The following is a 19,558-nucleotide window of genomic DNA, read 5'->3' on the forward strand; positions in this document are numbered from 1 at the left end:
CGTGAGTGTGTGTGTATATACTCGTCAGAGGGAGTGAGTGAGTGAGATGGAGAGAGAGAAAAAGAGACAGAGAGAGGGAGAGAAGAGAGACACTTCACTCCCTGTTTGAAGTTCCCTGCTTGGCTTTGCCAATTACCTCATATCAAGGATTAGATGAAGGAGAAAAAGCGCGAGGGGGAGGAAGGATGAGTTGAAGGGGAGAGGAGAGAGAGAGAAGAGGAGAAAGACAGACTAGAGGGAGTGAAGGAGAGGGGAAAGAGTAAAGTGAGGGAGAAGAGAAACGAGCAGGGTACAGTAGATAGGAACTCTCCGCAGGGGGTCCAGGCACCAGTTTCACTCAAATAGGACTCCAGAGATGAGGGGACATGATGAGAATTTCAGACAAAGAAAAAAAGAAAGAGAAAAGGCAAAAAAAAGCCTCATAAATGTTCCTACATACTTTCAAGCAAAACATTACTTTGTGTGTCTACTAATACACGATCCACATACATGACTTCGAGTTAAAATATATCTACCTTGTTTTACTTCACACGTGGAAGCCACGGTTATTGTTGCATGGTGTAATTACATATGAATGAATTCTCACTCGAAGCTCACTGAAATGAGAAATTTTTTTGAAAGTACAGATTCTAAACTTTTAATTGACACCACATTCATGACCATAAGTAGACCAAGATATTTTGTTATGCTTTGAACTAACAGAAAGAAAAAACTTTCCTGACAAGAAACTGAACCAAACAAATGGAAAAAAGTGAGGAGTGCAGATTTCGACCTGTAAACCAGACGTCAGTGCCATTCACTGCGTAACTCAGTATACAGTTAAATATATGATTACATAATCACATTATAAAATGGATAGTTCCGGTCCTAAAATCTGATTGCCTGAGCAATATACGCACACCTATGACTGCCTCACGACAACTAAGTTGTATATTACCATGACACAGCACGAAAAAAAAACCCTTCTGCTGTTAATGAATAATCTTTGACCCTCATGCTGCTCACATGGACCACCAAGTGTGCTAATGAAGTAAGAACTTAAGTTCTTAACTAGAATTATCCTGGCTAAACAGGCTAAACAACTCCATCATTAATATCACAGGGTTGAATTAAAGCACTTACGGTATGATTAAATGTAAAACGGCAGTATGAAAGTCTAAAAATGTCACTTGAACAGATTACACACTTCAAATGTTCATGTTGCAGTCAAAGTCATGTCAAACACAGGCCGAATCCCAAACAGCTCCGTATTCCCTAAATAGTGTGAGTATGGATCCAAGTATGGATGTGGCTGAGTCCCAAATGACTATTTCTTATATATACATATATATATATATATATATATATATTAATATATGCACCGTTGGGCTGCAGGTCAGTATAAAACTCTATATGAACTATGTAGGAAGCAAGGAGACATTTGAGATTCAGCCCCAGCACGAAAAGAGGGGTGCCGCTGGACTGGCGCTAAATAAGACTCACGGTGGTAATTTGGTGAGCAGAAAGTACTTATAAAGGGAAGGTTTTGCATAAAACAGTGCTGTGTTATCATATGTTCATTGTTATACGACAAAAAGTTTCAGAGGTCATTTCCTCATTCATCGGCCCATGGTTGCTTGGCAACATTACCATACTTTAACGAACTACATTGCTTGGCAGAAAAAATGTGTATTTTATCATATTTTATGTTGGCCGCCATTTTATAAAAGCAATAAGCCACCTGAAAGCTGTGCATTACTGTGATTTTATCACAGAAAAGGGAGTTTTAGGCACTCCGCTTCATGTGGTGCCTGAGAACACCCTTCCCATGAGAGAATCGCAGTTACGCACGGCCACTTGTGGCTTATTGCTTCAGTAAATAGCTAAATGATACTGTACGAATTCTCATCCTCCAAAGCTGGACGTATACTTCACTGCTCAATATGCTCTCCTAAGTAAGCTTCACTCTTAAAAATAAAAATAAAGGTTTCATAATGCATAAAAGAACTGCTTTTGGTTCCGTCTGAAAAAGAGATTGATGAGCATTAATAATAACCTTTTAAAGGCTTAAAGAACCTTTATTACATAATCGTTCTTTAACAATTTAAGGATCATTCCTAGAACCTTTACATTGAGGTTCTTTAAATTTTAAAACAAATATTTCCATTACTCTACAGAATCATCCATTAAAAGGTTCTCAAGGGAACCAAAAGGGTTCTCCTGTGGAATTGCCCAAACAACCTTTTCTGGCACCTGTATTTTTAAGCGCTTTAAAAAGAAATCAGTGTATATCTTACTAGGACACTACGCACCACAAGAGGGGCAGAAAGTATTTTCTTCCTGTGAGTGGAGCAGACAAAAGGACAAAGGAGAGGACAGAGGACAAAAACAAACAGCAATCACAGCCAAGGGGAGGTCCCAGAACAAACCACCCAGTGATTAGCAGCTCTGCCACTGCACATTGCTTTGGACAGTCTTGAACCACAGTGTCTTTTTGGTCAGAAAGATGCTGTTTTGCTTCAAAACGTCTTTTTGTCTGGCTTAACAGTGTCAGTGAGTGACTCCACAGTTGCCGTCCAATTGATATTAAATGTTTGTATGTAAATATGCATGTAAAGTGAAGGTAAAGGACATTCTAAATATAGATAAACAACAACCTATGTGCTTGTTTCTCAGATAAATGACTAAACATTAACAGAATCTATTAGCCTTCAGAAAAAAGCATTTTGGCTGTCCCAGCCCATTGTAACTACACTAACTCAGACTATAACCATTAACATACTTCAACAATCTTATTATTTTTAGATTACACATATATTATTGCATTAATATGTGAATCCATTTAACATCTCATGCTTGAAACAACAGCTATCATTAGCTATTCATCGTGAGTTATGAAAATGTACATTTTAGTGTCCCACAACATTCACTCAACCCTGTTATAAATCATACACACCTGTATGGCGTGGTGTCCGAAATTGTTTACTACCGTCACGAATTGTGTTCCCTGTGATAGTGTTCTAAACAGTGATCCAGACTTTTCTATTGTACGATATAGTGAATATATATATATATGTGTGTGTGTGTGTGTGTGTGTGTGTGTGAGTGTTTGAGTGTGTGAAATATACATTTAAGTTTCATTGATGTCCTTGTGCCATTAGCATGGATGTTACATTAACCATAATTTGTGTATTTTTTAATTCTATGCTAAAATCACAACCCTGTTACTTTTAACCCATAACTCATTTAAGTCTTTGTGCTCAAATTACTAAAAAGAGTTATGGAAATCAAAAAAAAACAAAAAAAACATTTTGATACATTTTTAAATGACTAAATGCATATTTTCCTAGATTTAATGCTAAAAAAGTATAGAAAAAATGTTAAAAAGTTACAAAGATGACCACAGTCTTAGAATCACTCGTCTTTTCAAAAACCAGTACTTTGTCAATTTCTATTTAACATTCAACCACATTCTAAAAGGTTTTTGTATTATTTGGAAGCATATTTGTTATAACAAAGACATATAGCCAAATCTAGATAACACATGCTGTGTCCAAAATGGTCCCCTATTCACGATATCCTACAATAGAAACACAGGGAACACAATTCTTCACGGTAGTAAACAATTTCGGACACTACGCCATACAGGTGTGCTCATTACGGTGTGATAGCAGATCCCGTTACATAAACACTATGAATGTCAGTCCACTCTAACTGCTAAGTTGGACTGCACACATAAGAAGAGCTTACTTACATCTGTAACGTTTGAAGAGAGCTCTGTGGAGAGGTTACCGTTGTAGCCGAGCTTAGAAATCCTGCTCAGAGAAGTTTACGTGTTAATCCTCAAACCTAAAAACGCAGTGCATTAAGGGTATCCCCTATCCCCTAGGGTATATCAGTTGTGCACTACTTTCTGTGATGCATTATGGGATTGTTTGAGCACACTGAATCTTCTGCACTATATAGTGAATGGGGCAGTTTGGACGCAGCTGGCTAATCACTATCATTCTTTCTCTGCAATTAGCCTGATCTACTTTAAACCATTATCATTAGAAATGCATACAGATTGAAGTACTTGCTAAAGAGCTTCAAAAAAGGTCTCCTTTTAGAGGAAGCATTTGCTGAGGATACCAGAATGATGCTGGAAGGTATCTGTCAGAAGTAACAACTGCTCTGTGGCAAAAACAGCTTGTTCAGGGACAAGAAATTATCAAGAGAGAACCAAAAATAATAATCATTTTAATATGAAATCATTCAAAGAGGTTACAAAGGACTATACTCATACTTGTTGTACTGCTAATAAGTGCATAGGTTTCTGCACTCTTAATCACTTTCATGAGAATTTGTCTGTTCGGCTAAAGAGAGACAGAAATAAGTATAACAGTATGACTTCTGAAGTAAAATAAGCATGTTCTACTCTTGTTTTTTCAAATAAACGCAGTTCCCTGTGCACTTTGAAAGACAAGTTTGAAAAGCATTAAACAAACACCTCAATTCAGTCTTTGTGTGATGTGTTTTATGTCTTATTTACTCCTCTGTAATGAAAAGGTCATTTTCAGGGTGTTGATTTTGTATGCTAAAGACCATTGGTATCATTGGCTGTCACAGTATAAGGGGTGGGGGTTGGGGGTTTGTACATTGTGCAAGAGCTCATGAATTATATGTTTGTGATATGTGACTTTGTATTGCTGTTTTTATACCCTCAGCCCTTTACAGAGGCTGCATTGGTGAAAGTATGAAGACAGGCACAACGGTACATACAATGACATATATGTGAACATATAAAATATAATAACATATTTGTGAACTAGTGAAGAAAATACAGTTTTATTATGTCTCCTTTAGGCAATTAACTACAATACCTGATTTGCCCACTATTCTTACTAAGTGCATTCATTTTCTTGTTCATTATAGCAAGCAGCAGACAAAAAAGAGAGAGAGAACTATAATTATGACAACTTGTATGCTTGCAGAAAACACATTTAGGCAAAAACATAAGAGTTTGGAATGTCCCTTGCTAATGTATGTTTTCTTCTCATGATTCTATGAAAAATATGCAGTGGTGGGAATATGCTAGTTGGAGAATTTTAAACACCAAGTGGAGAATATATTGCTGTATAGCTGGTGAAAGTGATACCTGAAGAATCAGGAGTAAAATAAGTAGTGTAGGCTTTGGTTCAATTAGATATAAAACTCCCAAAAAGAAATAAAGAAAGTCAGCGAAAGCCATTTCTCTCTGTCCACTAATAAAGCTGCAAACTAAAGATACTGAGAGGAGAAGTGGCTAACATGCTTTAAACTGCCCGTCAACTGGTTGGCTAGTGCCGCTAACAAAAGAAGGCAAGAAGCTTAAATAAGTTCTCTTGGAAATAAAATACTGTTGAACTCAATTTCATGACCTATTCTTACCTGCATATTTAGACACAATAATTAAAGAACTGACCTATCTATTCTCCACCCACAAAGCATATATATATATATATATATATATATATATATATATTATAGGTTACCCAGTTACTACTCTGCCACAATTCAAACCCTGACTATCATTAATTAGTTTGTGCAATGATAGTTTAATTGAGGGGCATTGCTATAGTCATGAATCCTTGATAGACCATATTAGTTAGCACCAGCCACTGCTAAGGACGCTGCTAAAGACACTGCTAAAGACACTGCTAAAGACACTGCTAAAGACACTGCTAAGGACGCTGCTAAGTAAAAGCTATTTCACATACCCTTGAATGCAAAAAAAACAAACAAAAATCCTTGGACACTCAAATAATTTGGGGATCAAGCTGGACAAAATAAAGGATGAAAGGATGGCAAAGGACAAAAAGGGTACAAACTCTGGTTACTGACACTCATGATGAATCACCCTGCATAGTGCGAGGTCCACCAGTAGCCCAAACACCTACGTTAAGGTACACACCCCGCTGATTATGTCCGCAGCTCCACAAGATCCTGTTGAAAGCTGTATTAAAAACATAAGTGACCTAGAACCACCTTTTAACTGACAATTATCTGGCACATCTGAATCAACCAAGACTCTGAGCAGCATAGACAAATGCAAGAAAGCAACTGTCAGACCTGTCCTGCATGGCTTGACTCTTTAACCGTTCCACCACCAGATATTCACCACAGTACCATGACTGCTATTACAAAATCTTCTAGAACCTGAATGGCAGAGCTGAACAACACACCTATGCTCTCCTTCAGCTTAAAAACAAGACCACTGGGACAGATGACGTCAAGAGAGCTGTCGCACCTGACCAGCATGACCAGACTCCAGAGCCATTCCTCCTCACAGATCTTCAAGCCAGTGTCGAAATGTTTCCTGGGGAGACAGAATCATCTAAAGCCTGACTGGTAAAGTTGGACAATACGCCAGTGCTCCAAAGAAAAGGCCTGGGACGTAGACAAATGCAAGAAAGCAGTTGTCACACCTGACCAGCAAGACCTGTCTCCAGAACCACTCCAACTTAAAGATCTTCACAACAGTACCATGATGTTTCCTGGAAGACAGAAGCCTCTGGCAATAAGAAACAGACTAAAGAGTGTGAGGAGGCAGCAGTCAGGATAAAGGACACCAGTGTTGTCAGGAGCACATATCCCAACTTTGACACATGGACACCATGTGTACTTTTGTCTGTTTCTCATCTTTTTTTACCTCTTTTTTCACTTTCTGTTTTTATTTTCTTCCATGAAGCGTCAGTTTTGAAGAAAAAGAAACAAAAAAATTGTACGGTATGATTGCCTGTAACTTGTACAACTCTTCAACTTCAGGATTCCTGGCTTATATTCATTGCTGCAATGTTTTGACCAATATGGAACAACAGAGTGTTTTGAACATTCGTATTGTGTCCTGCAGCTGTAATTGACTGGTGGGAAGTGCACACACTCCTAAAGATTTATACATGCTCCCAAAGCTCATCGACTAGAGTGACTTTTGCCTCTTAGTGGTGGAACAAGCTCGCCCTCATAAGGTTCTCTTTCTCTCTCAACTCTATGTGAGATGTTTTATAGTTTCTTCTTTTAAAGTAGGCTTGGCTGATATCCTTACTGTCCTGCTGCACTTTGGCCCAAGTTATACTGAATCAAGCTATACTGCCAAAAAAAAACCCTCTTAAATCTAGTCAATATATCTAATGTATTGTGTAATAATATTGTTGTAAGAATATTATAAGGTTACTTATCTTATTGTACTTGTTTTAAGTCATTGTTTTAAGAAGTAATTCTCAAAAAGAGCAAAATTATCTGATATTAGAATAAAACAATAACTTACAATCTAATTTAGATAGATAGATAGATAGATAGATAGATAGATAGATAGATAGATAGATAGATAGATAACTTTATTACTACCAGAGGGAAAGTCATCTATTGCAGCAGTACAAAAGGTGCATGTCCCCTCCAGTGAATGAACTGAGTGACTATGTACTGTAAATGATAACCTATGTTAACAGTTGTGCGATATGAAATATTTATGGATGTATAAACAAAGTGGCAGTGCAATGTGCAATATGTATAGAGTGTAAAGCGTACAGAGTGGCAGTGCATAGTAGTAGTAATATTAGTAAAGAGTTATAATGTAATGTAATGTCCAGCTGGTGCCCAGTGAGCCTGTCCTGCCGGTGGCTCAGCACACAACAATGTCCTGGCACAGTGATGACGTGCTGTACAGTGCGATCGCTATTGGTTTCTAGAAATAATCTGGAAATGAGTTAAAAGCTCTTATAATCATCTTACAACAATCTCATAAAGAGAAATATTAGACTACATTTAAGATGATTACACTTGTCAAGATATCATATTTTGCTATGTAGGATAACATTATTGTTGTATCGGTTATGAAATCATTCTGTTCGTCCATGTAAACTTTATCACTTTGCCTTCAAGCGTTTCAAGATTTTGTAAGTCAAGATGTGAATCTGCTGAACGTAAATGTATATGAAACATATTCTACATCAGCCTTTTTCTTTTGGAGTGTAAAAATAGCCATGGAAGAGTGTAGTGAGCTTAGTGAAGGAATATGAAGGAACATTGGACAAGTTGCAAAAGTGTACTTCTTTATCCAGCCGTTAGAGGAAAAAGGAGGAAAACACAAACAGCACATGTGCATTTATGGTTTTATATGTGAACTATGTGTACACGCTCAGTACCTCTGGTATGTTCACCGTGTAGGGCTGGTTGTGGAAGGATGGGGCGTTGTCATTCACATCTCCAATCTGGATGTTCACTGTGTCCTTCACCACCTGCAGAACAAAGACATAATGTTCAAATACACACTGTTTTGTTTATTTTTTTCAATTGAACTTTATCGAGAGAGAATGAGGAGAGAATCCTGAGTTGCATGGGAAAGTTTAAACACCCTAACATTTAGTCAAATGACATGTTTTGTTGATGAAGCAAATTAGTTACCTTCACAGGCAACAAACTTAGAGCACAATTTCTATTTATTTGCTGAGTTTAACATCTTAGAAAAAAATAAAACATAAAATATAAAATGTGCCATAATGTTTGCACATGCCATTTTTGTGTTCTGTTTTGTCCCTACATGTTAAATTCAGCAAATAAACATTAAAATGTACGTATGGCTGCTGTCGGAACAAAACCTTATATCTCCAAAATAGTAACTTTACAGGAGAAGGAAAAAACATATTTTACTCCTAATGTAAGTCAATGGAACCAGAATTTTTGTCCAAGTAATTTGGGCCATTTCTTTTGGTCCAATGATCATAACATTTACAAACAATATAAAGGGCAACAGGCATTTTTAAATTATGTCAAAAACTGAAAAATGAAAGAAATTGAGATACAAGGTTTTGTTCTGACCGCAGCGCTAAATGTGTCCTCTGTAGAGGATCTGTTCTTATTTTCACTTAGAAAATCTATTTTGACCAGAGGCGCCTAAACCTTGCATACAAATGTATATGTGTGTGTGGATTAAGGACAAGACTGTTAAGAGTAAACACTCACCCCCTGACTGTCACTGACAGAAAACACCACCTGCATCTCAGACTTGCTCTGCAGAAAAACAGAGAACAATATTAATTCTGTATTTCATAATAAAAGGAAAAAAGAGACAAAGAAGACAGAGAAAAAGAAGAATTTGTGTTTATATAGTGCTTTTCAGAGACTCTAGAGCCTGGAATAAAATTTATATCAGGTTCTGGGGTGATTTCCTCTTTTACAGGTGCTACTCTGTCTGATTATTTCAGTCTGTGATTTTTCAGGCAGATGTTGCATTGTGTTGAGGAAAAGTGTTTTTTTAATTCTACATTATTTGCCATATCGTCCTAGCACACATATCCACATCAAACACTTCCAGAATCGCGAAACAAGAGATGTTTTTATAGAGACTTCCAACCATTTACTTGATCAGGGTGGTAGAACTTTGTCTCCATCAATCCTCTCTACACTAAGAGTGTGTTAGTAGGAAGAAGAGAAAGCCTCATCAGCAAAGCGAGATCCCACAGACTGAACAAAGGGGAGATTACAATGGCAGCTACAGGTATAATGGATTGTATGATGCATTATCTGCATTATCAGAAGCCAAACTCAAACCTGTTCTATAGTGTTTTAAGCTGTAGCCTGCTAGGCTAAGCTAACATGAGTGTGGTTCCAGCGAACCAATGCTTAAAAACACCAGTTTAGAAGACAGAGACTCATACATGACAGCACAAATTGGAACGACTGGTATTGTTCTGTGGTGCTTTGAGCTGTCCTCTGCTAGGCAATGCTAATGCTAGTGAAGTTACATGGTCACCCACCACAATACAGGCTCAGTTTCAGTAAATGATGATTAAATAGCACCCATTTTTAAGGATAAAGAATCGGAGAGCATAGTGAGAGACTGGAAGAGTGACTGAAGCTCTAGTTTTCTTCAACATTTCCCAGCTCTGATTTAGCAGCACAACAGATGGAAAAAGAAACCATAACCAGTCTCACAAGTCCTGACCAGCACAGAATGGCCCAGTGCAGCCCTGAGTACCATTTGGCTTGACAGTGGAAAAGAGGCCATTGTTAAGAAGATGACCGAGAAAGCAGGGATAGTGTTGACTGATTCGCTAAATAGGTTGATTTTAAGTCAGGAAACAGTAAAAAAATGTTTCTCAGACAAACTAACAGTCGCACCTCTGTTATATTACTCATCCAACACAGCTGTTTCTTCAGCTATTTTCTATTAAAAAGTTTTGAAACGTACTTCTTTGTGTGATGCTACATATTGTGCAACACCAGTGCAGTAACCTAAAAAGATAAAGCAGAGTACTATATTAACTTTCTGAAATCTGTTTATTATTTTTTTGCCGTTGTTTCTTTCAACCTCCACAGTTAACTAGATATCCGTTCATGAACTCATCTTGTAAACATCTCAGTTAACAGAAAATAGAACCCACTAGAAACTTAATAATCTTGTGGTAATTTTATTGCCATCAGCATGGCAGAGTTTTAGCACTGAGATGATGTGTAAAAAGTTTTATTACAGACTTTCCCCTGATAAATGAAACCAGCCTGAGCAGTGCTTAGGGGAGAGAAGAAAGGTGAAAGCGTTGGGAAAAAAGGTCAGTTTTAAGATGAGTTTTAAAAAGTGGAGGAAGTGTCACAGGTGCTGAGGGACGGCACTCCACTAGACCAGTACTTGTGGATCTGAGAGCTCAGAGACAATAAATAAATAAACAAATAAACAAATGAATAAATAGCAATAGGAGTGCAAGTTGCATGTCGAGTCTAGAGACATTTAGATCTCTCTACTTAGATTTCTCCACTGCAGGCATTATATGAAAATAAAGCACTACTAAAAACCTGTCAGGTCAGACACCTGCTTCAGATAAGGAGCTTTAATTATAGAAAAAGCATTAGTTTGAAGGACTGAACTGAAGTGCTACATGCAGTAAATGTGGTGATTAAAGAAAAGAGGTTAAACAACTTGAAATGGTTAGTTAGCCTGTAGTTTGTATAGCATGTGTGCGATCAAATCCTGCTGAAGTTTTAAAGGAAAGGCTCATTATTTGAAGTTGTGTCGACAATGCAGTAAGATTCAAACACAAAGTTGGAGACAAAAGATTTTATTTATTCACTGCATCAGTGTTGGTGAACCTAATTTAAATATGTTTTGTGTTTTTCTCAGGCTGAAATTTCACAAGTCTTGAGTCTGTGTGTGTGTGTGTGTGTATGTGTACCTCACGGTCGAGCGGCTGCCGGAGCCACACCACCCCAGTGTTCTCCTGAACAGCAAAGAAGCGTGAGGCTTCCTCACCGACCACACCAAAAATCAACGGCTCTCCATCAGGGTCCACTGCCTGGAGCTGAGTCACTGATGAACCTGTAGAGCGAGAGAGAGAGAGAGAGAGCGAGAGAGAGAGAGAGAGAGAGAGAGAGAGAGAGACAGAGAGAGAGGAGAGAGAGAGAGAAAGGCCTTAAATGAAACTCATAACAACATAATTCAATTCTTTAGAAAAGTATTGAATGTATTTTTAACAAAAACTTGAGGATGTACTGTACTGAGTATTATTCTAATCAAATCAATTCTAACATCACAAAATTGATGCCGCTGAATCACCACCTTTAAAGTGGTGTATTACAACCCAAGTGTTAAGGAATTAATAAAAACAAGTCACATAAGTCATTTTAGAGGGGCGCAGGAGCCTCGCTAATGGCTCATGAGTCATGCTGAGAAAAAAAATCTCAGTCCAATGAGAGTAAAATATATAATTATTAAAAATCAAAAATAAACTGCATAGTTACACAGTAGAAGCACAATCAAAAGAAACTAAAAGTACAGACAAACAGGCCAGACAACAACAGCTCTGTCTCCCTCTCTCTCTCTCTCTCTCTCTCTGTTTCTCTGTCTCTCACACACACACAAACTCAATTTGTCTAGAAACTGTTGTGTTGGCTTACTTATTGTACGACAACTTACTTAACGTCACAACATCTACTTATCGTATTAATGTAATATACATTTATTCTAATATTATTTTTATGTACTCATTCTCAGAGAACACACTTCTGCACATTTTAATACACAATTATTCTTTGTTTGCTGATTTATTCATATTAGAAAAAATAAATAAATAATGTGGTCTGTGTGCAATTTATTGCACATTTTTATTTTATGCTTTATTTAGAAACTCACCAAAACATGTAAATTGACAGGGTGTGTTAAACTTTTACATACACAGATGAGCTGAAACATTACGAGCACTCACAGATGAAGTGAATAACGTTGATTATCTCATAACAACGGGCACACGCCACGGTCTGGGATTAGACTGCAAGGGAACAGTCTGTTCTCATAGTCGCATGTTGGATGTGTGAGAAATGGGCAGGCATGAGGACGTGAGCGACATTGACAAGGGCCAAATTGTAACGGCCAGACGACTGGGACCGGCCATCTCTGAAACAGCAAGGCTTGTGGGGTACTCCGGTCAGCAGTAGTTTCATTCCAAAATGCTGTTTTTCCATTTGTAACAATTCAGGGTGTAACGAGTTTTTGAAAAGAATAATATCTGATATATAATGGAAACACTTTTATTTCTCTAATAAAGGTGTTTATCATAATATTCATGGATATTTTGTGTAAAGCCCAACTCCCAACAACATATATCATGAAAAAAAAAGAAAAATCTTAAAAGCAAATGTATCTATACACACATACATGTGGGATATACCTATGTCTCCGCATCCTGTCATTGTATATAAACAAGCTTGTGTGTGTGAGTGAGCACAGTAACAGGTGTGTGTTTATAGAGGCACCTGGCGAGGGGCTCCCTAACCCATTCTGGCTTTAGATGAGATTAGAGTGCCAGTTGCCGGGATGTTGCCAGCCTGCACTAATGAGAAACACCAACAGAAGAGCCTCAGAGAGCCTCCCTGCTGCAGACAGACAAATATACACACACAAACACACACACACACACACACACAAATTTACCAACACACTCTAGGTTAGAGGACATGCGGTGCAGACTTTAAAGAGCAAGAAGGGGGGTTGACAGGGGCATTAAGCAGTGATACCGGGCCGAGCGAGGGGTAACACAGCACAGAGGAAGCAATAAGGTGGGGAGACATGGAGGATTAAAGGTGCAGGAGGCAATAGGGGTGCAGGGGATCCCTAACTATAGGACATGATTAACATAGGGAGATGCTAATGGAATTAAAACAGTGTAGTGCTCCAGGACAAGCTAGGAAATAATACTGGAGCTCACTGAGTTCAGAGGCACTTTAAGCACGAATGCGGGCACTTTGTGAAAAATACAAAATAACGTTTACTTACAGCGCCTGGCCACTTCTTTCAGTGCACCTCCTTGTTTCTACACTCATTGTCCATTTTATCAGCTCACTTACCATAAAGGTGCATTTTGTAGTTCTACAATTACAGACTGTAGTCCATCTGTTTCTCTGCATACATTGTTAGCCCCTTTTCGCTCTGTTCTTTAGTGGTCAGGACGCCCACAGAGCAGGTATTATTTAGGTGGTGGATCATTCTCAGCACTGCATTGACACTGACATGGTGATGGTGTGTTAGTGTGTGTTGCGCTGGTATGAGTGAATCAGACACAGTAGTCCTACTCGAGTTTTTAAACACTTTGGTGTCACCACCCAAATAATACCTGCTCTGTGGTGGTCCTGTGGAGGTCCTGACCATTGAAGAACAGGGTGAAAGGGGATTAACAAAGTATGCAGAGAAACAGATGGACTACAGTCTGTAATTTTAGAACTACAAAGTGCTCCTATGTGGTAAGTGGAGCTGATAAAATGGACAACGAGAGCGGATAATAAGTAGGTGTATTTAATGGAGCGGCCGGTCAATGTATACATAATACTAACTAGATATTTAGTATCAACTAACAGAAAACATTTTAGCAAATCAGCCAGTCTATTTTTAACTGAGAGTAGTTTCCTTGTTATTTGTGAGCTATCGTTGACACCTATTTCCACCCCACTTCAATCTAACTCCCATTACTCAGTGGTAGACAGGCCACACTGCATTAAAAACAGACACGTGTGCATGTATCACAACAGCATGGCTCCGTAGTGAAAGAGTTCAGGTGCTAAACTGGCCTGCCATGCCTAGTAAAAAAAAATATTATTTCTGCTTATCAATTTCATGGCTGTTATTCATAATTAGCGATAACTTGGTAAGGTATAAACATCCTCCGAATTTTTTGACATGTTAGCATCTATTTCTGGCCAAAGGAATCAGCTAATTCTCTCAAATATCTCCAATAACACCAAAAATGCCACCTGTCCAAGTCAAATATTTTGTTGCTAGAGTTAGAGCTAGAGTATCATCAAAGTTGTATATCTGGGAAAACCCTTCTAAAGATAATGGGATCAATTAAGACGCATGACAAAATGACTCAATGAAATGGTTCACCTTAACTCCTTCTCACTGTCTATATGCACAATTAAAAATCAGCACACCGTATTTACACGGACAGGTGCAAGTGTGTCAACAGCTGTAAAACGTGAAGCTTAACCTCCTAAATCAGCCCCATCACATCTGTCACAAGCCTAAACACCAGCCAGTACAAAGGCCAATTAGTCTCCCTCACACATTCATACACATACACCTACACACACACGTATACACACACATACGCCCTGACGCTTTTATTAATACACACCACTGTGGCAAGAAAAAGAGGTGAAAAAAGGACTAATTAATAGAACGATTTATGAACCTCTCTCCCTCTTTCTAATGAGATTTATGCAAATTCAGCTGCTTTCAGTGTGAGTTATAATTTGGTTGAAGACGGTGCAAATTAAGCATTTTACTACAGGCTCATTAATAATCAGGGCTTGGTTCTTTCTCCCACTCTCTGGGCCCTTTCGGATCCCTGTCGCAGGGGGGATATCCATCGTTCGTGGGCAGACGTGCTGGCGCGGAATAATAGATGGACATTCGGAAGAAATATCTTGTCTCCAAGCTCTAGGAGCGTAAAAAATGTACTCTAAATGCAAGCCTTTAGCACCATTTAGAACCTGGCGGCAGGACTACTGCAGCGCCAGAGTGTTTATGTTTGAATGAACTAAGTTGCCAATTTAAAAAAAAAAATGCATATCAGTGTTATCTAAATAATATCTGGACAGGGCAAGTTTCTTTTCGCTAGAAAATAGTGTGTGCTAACAGCTCCCCCTTACGGAGAATCTTCAGCCTGCTAAACATGAGTGACTGAGTGAGTGAATGAGTCAGTAACCTACTGCATAATAAGACAAATGCTCCAGTTTGGTTTAATTTAACTTTGTTTTCTTGGTCATTTAACATTAATGTATCATTAAAGTAACATTAGCATGTAACTTCCATTTCCAACACTTCTTCTATGAAAAAGACGTTTTCTAATTAGTGAAGAACATTGAAGGAAATATCTTTTAATTTAGATATTTAAATGTGGCCAATAACCAGGCTAAGCAATCTATGTTCAAATGTTGTCTAAATAAACTCTATCCTCTCTGTCCTCTATGCAATGTTTTGGGAAAGCAGTTCAGGTTTGCCGCTTGTGCTGTGACACAGTTTTTTTTTTTTAGACAAAGAGTTTTTATTTTAGCCTGCCGGTAATATTTTAACTAGTCTATTCTGACATCTGACAACACACATTCTTGCAGTGTGTTTTTGCAAAAAACAATGTACAAACAGAATTTTACCACTCGCCTGACAACCTGGATCATTCTCAGACACTGTGACTGACACAAAAATTTCCTAGCAGGGACTCTGGATCAGCTGTGGTCCTGTGGGGGTTCTCTTTTATTGATGGATGAGGTAGAGGGTGGCTGATAAATTGTGCAGCTACAGTCAGTAACAGTAAACTTCCAAAATGCAAAAATATGGTAGTGTTTTTCAGGAGACATTTCTGATATAATCCACTTGTATAAGGAAGGGGAAAGTCAAAAGAAAATAGGTGAAAAACGTTTCCAAAACTGACGTTTAACTGATAAATATTAAATGATACAGAGAAAATGGGACCATCAGACATGAGAGATGAGAGAAAATCAAGCTCCACTCTTGCTTCAGATCTTCAGATCAGTCCATCCTTCAATTATAAAAATAAAAAAAAAAAATATTAACACTGCGGGTCTGAAAGGATGTGCAGCAAAAAAAGCTGCTGGTCATCTCAGAACAATGGACTGGCTACAGCATTGCTGAAAATTAAAAATGAATGGTGGCCTCTGACATTTGCTCAGTACTGTGTGTTTGTATACATTTGCATTTGTGCATTCGGGTCGTGAGAGTGAGCCTGAATTTGTAAGTAAGGCCTGTGTGTGAGTGTGAGTGTGTGTGTGTGTGTGTGTGTGTGTGTGCAGTCTGACTCTCTGTGCTTATCAGCAGCAGTGAGGCAGGCAGCCCTTTCCTCCTGTCCTCTCCCCAGCCTCCTGCTCTCCCTGACAAATGATGCTATTTAGCTGAAAGTGATGCCAGTATTAAGCTTATGAATGATACACTGCACATTAACAGCCTCCAGAGCAGAAAGCCACTGACAAGAGCAATGTACCCCAGGACTCATCCATCTCGCTCGCTCTTTTTCTCTCCCTCTCTGGCTGTCTGTATGGGCTGCCATGTCATGCTGCTGTCTCTACACACACAAACCACAGGGAAGACCAGTTGAGTTACACTGGACCACATCAGCTTATCTGGACACATGGGCCCTTATTCATCAAAGTTGCATAACCGAGCGCACAGCGGAATGACCAATGATCTACTCTACTGATGAATCGGCTTCGTGGAAACAAGCACATGTACACTGGTTCCCTATTTTCATATCATTTGCAAAAGATGCCACAAAATTAGCTCCACATATTATTACTGTTGGATTAAAACCTTCTATCTCTGTTTATTTGCATTTCCTTGTCAAGTTTTGTGAAAATTTTATGATGAATGACCCAATAGAAAAGGACCAAAATGGCCTAGAATAAAGTCTTCCCACACTAGCAAACATTAAAAGTAGGGTTGTAACAGTGTCACGGTTAGTTGCAATGAATGATAAATTGGTTACTCCACCACTTTTTCGAAATATTGACTACAATGCATTTCCACCTAATCCTATTCACAAGTTGTAGTTCCCCAAAGCTACAATATGTACGAACTGGGCGTGTGGGGACCTCTCTGGTGGAAATGTGCAATTGCACGCAACAAGAACATTTTGTAATGTGGGTTGTGTGTCAGACCACTTCCCCGAGCCGATGAGTCTGATGATTGTGAGCGCATTGAAAGGGTTTTCGGTGACACTGTATTCTCAGTGGTCCTTTATAGATGAAACAGACACTCAACGGACATGTCAAAAACATATGAGGGTTAGGATTAGGTTTTGGGTTGAGGTTAAGGTTAGGGTCAGGATTAGGGCCAGGGTGAGGGTTAGGTTTTGGGTAAGGTTGGTAAGGTTAAGTTTTGCGTAATGAAAGTAACATATTAACAATACATCTACTTAATGTAAGTAATGTATCAACAGAACATCTACAAAATATTTACTTCAATGTATTCCAGTGCTTCACTACTGCTACTTCACTGATATGTTACTGATAATCTGTTAAAGTGTTTATTAATCATCTACAAAGGAAAGTGTTACCGAGTATTCAAAGGGAACTCAAAACTTAGTAAAGGACGTGTCTTCCGTGGATGTAAGTGAATCATATCTTTATCAGTATAATGTTGATTACAATGTATGATACAATTATAATGTTATTACGAACTAAATATCAAGCCAGAACTTCTTACTGAGCCTGTGTGTGTGTCATTCATACATAAAGAATGCATGGCATGGTCATTCAGCTTTCATGACCTCAAACTTTCAATGCAAGCAGGTAACTTACTTTTTTAAGTTTACTTTTTTAAACTATTGCACGGGCCACCTATTATGTTTTCTTTTACTCAACTATGTGAAATTCAGCAAATAAACAGTAAATGTGCATTAAGCTGTGTAGAAGTATGTTCTCTGTAGAAAATGTAAACTTATTTTTACTTAGAAAATCATCAAAAACTTTGTACAGGGCTGTACCTTAACATAGTTTACACGCATCATTACAGAAGAACAACACAACACAACATGACGCCAGATCAAAGTAAACTACCAGAACACATTGCCTGCTGTTTTTATAGTATTAAAGGCAAATGTGTCTGAAATATAAGCGGAATAGTGCAATCATGCGGCAGACGGCAAAATTACCATCGTTAAAAGAAATCCAATGTGATCTCGATTAACCCTGTGACTCTGTGAATAAACAGTGAATCAAGCGCAACCCCTCGTGGCCCAGAGCAATGTTTGTTTCCAAAACCAGAGCAGGATGAAAGTTCGGCAGAGTGGGGATGCGGAAGGAGAGACTGAGGCTTCGCTCTGGGACAGCAGTAGGCGGTGAAGCATGGCAGCGAAATTCGAGAATGGAGGGAAGAGCAAATAAGGGAGGCATGCTAAAGGAGGATGAGGAGGAGGAGTCAAGTTAAAGATAGTTGTGGAAAGTTGACTAGTAGACAAGTTTGTACTAGTAGATTTGTGGAGTGGTAGGGGTGGAAGAAAAAAATCTAAAAATAGTAAAGATTCATACAGGCCAAGTATCTATATTTTGTCATGTAGTTATGAATACTTTCACATGTATTAAACTCATTGCTAGATTTATAAATAACCAAACTGCATTTTTATATTAATCCACAAGATGCTGCCGTTTGTTACAGGTCAATAGCATTATTAGCAAATTCTCGCATTTCGCGCGGTCACACTGCATGGCGGCCACCATTTTGAGGACTGAATTAGGGAGTGTCTGTATTAGTGTGATGCCTTGGATTTGCTGTGCTTTGTGAATGATTCACCTGCAAGACGCGACAGAAGCCGGGAATGACGAGAGACACACAGACCTTTAATTCAGTGTTTTCAAAATCCAGGCTCAAGAAGCTCAAGAAGGGATTAATTAGCTAATAATATCAGGTATTTTAACCAGAGAAACCACAATTATGCAGTGCAGGGGTTGCAGGACTGGAGCTGGGAACTCTGAACTGACTGCACTAGCAAACTTACAAAATCTTACAACGTCTGTCGAAACACAACGTAATTTTCTGACCCACGACATTCAGTCTGATATTTAACGTTTATGTTTCTCCATTCAAATGTCATTTAAATCTCCAGTGAAGTTATACACGGCTGTGTGCAGCTCTGTTAGGGGGATTACTGTTTATCTCTCGGCTGTTACCTTTAGCGAAAGTTATCTAAAGGCTAGCATTGTTCACATCTGTGTTAATTAGCTGATGTTGTTACCCTCCTATGATCCTTTACCCACCCTGACGTGAAGAGCTGGTGGGCTTCTGTGCTCTTAAATGCTTTGAGAGACTCTAGAATAGGGAGAGGGGTTGTGTATGAGATAAATACAAATGTCAGGAAAACACAAATTTGGTAGCTTTCCGTCTTAAATGGGACCAGGAGTTCGGGGGGGAACTGTAAAGGATCGTAGCCTATTTTATTAACTTATTAATCAAGGTAAACTTTTTCTCTTCCAAAGTAAGGTGAATAATTTTAGCCTCCTTCACCTCTAGTTATCCCAAATATGGCAGCCACAACAGAATAATCATGGGTCAAACCCTAGGATACTCCCC

General features: G+C 38.6%; 1 protein-coding gene across 1 annotated transcript in view; it reads right to left on the reverse strand.

Moving 5' to 3' along the window:
• LOC118810932 (cadherin-23-like) overlaps nt 1–19,558 on the reverse strand; it is a 338,859-nt gene that overhangs the window by 211,185 nt on the left and 108,116 nt on the right. The window contains exons 4-6 of the mRNA XM_036575094.1: nt 11,163–11,305; nt 8,959–9,006; nt 8,142–8,234 (exon numbers count right to left, since the gene is read on the reverse strand). Coding sequence (XP_036430987.1) covers nt 8,142–8,234; nt 8,959–9,006; nt 11,163–11,305 — 284 coding nt within the window. The remainder of the gene's footprint in view (nt 1–8,141; nt 8,235–8,958; nt 9,007–11,162; nt 11,306–19,558) is intronic.

This window comes from Colossoma macropomum, unplaced genomic scaffold (genome assembly GCF_904425465.1).
Source record: "Colossoma macropomum unplaced genomic scaffold, Colossoma_macropomum, whole genome shotgun sequence".
NCBI lineage: Eukaryota > Metazoa > Chordata > Actinopteri > Characiformes > Serrasalmidae > Colossoma > Colossoma macropomum.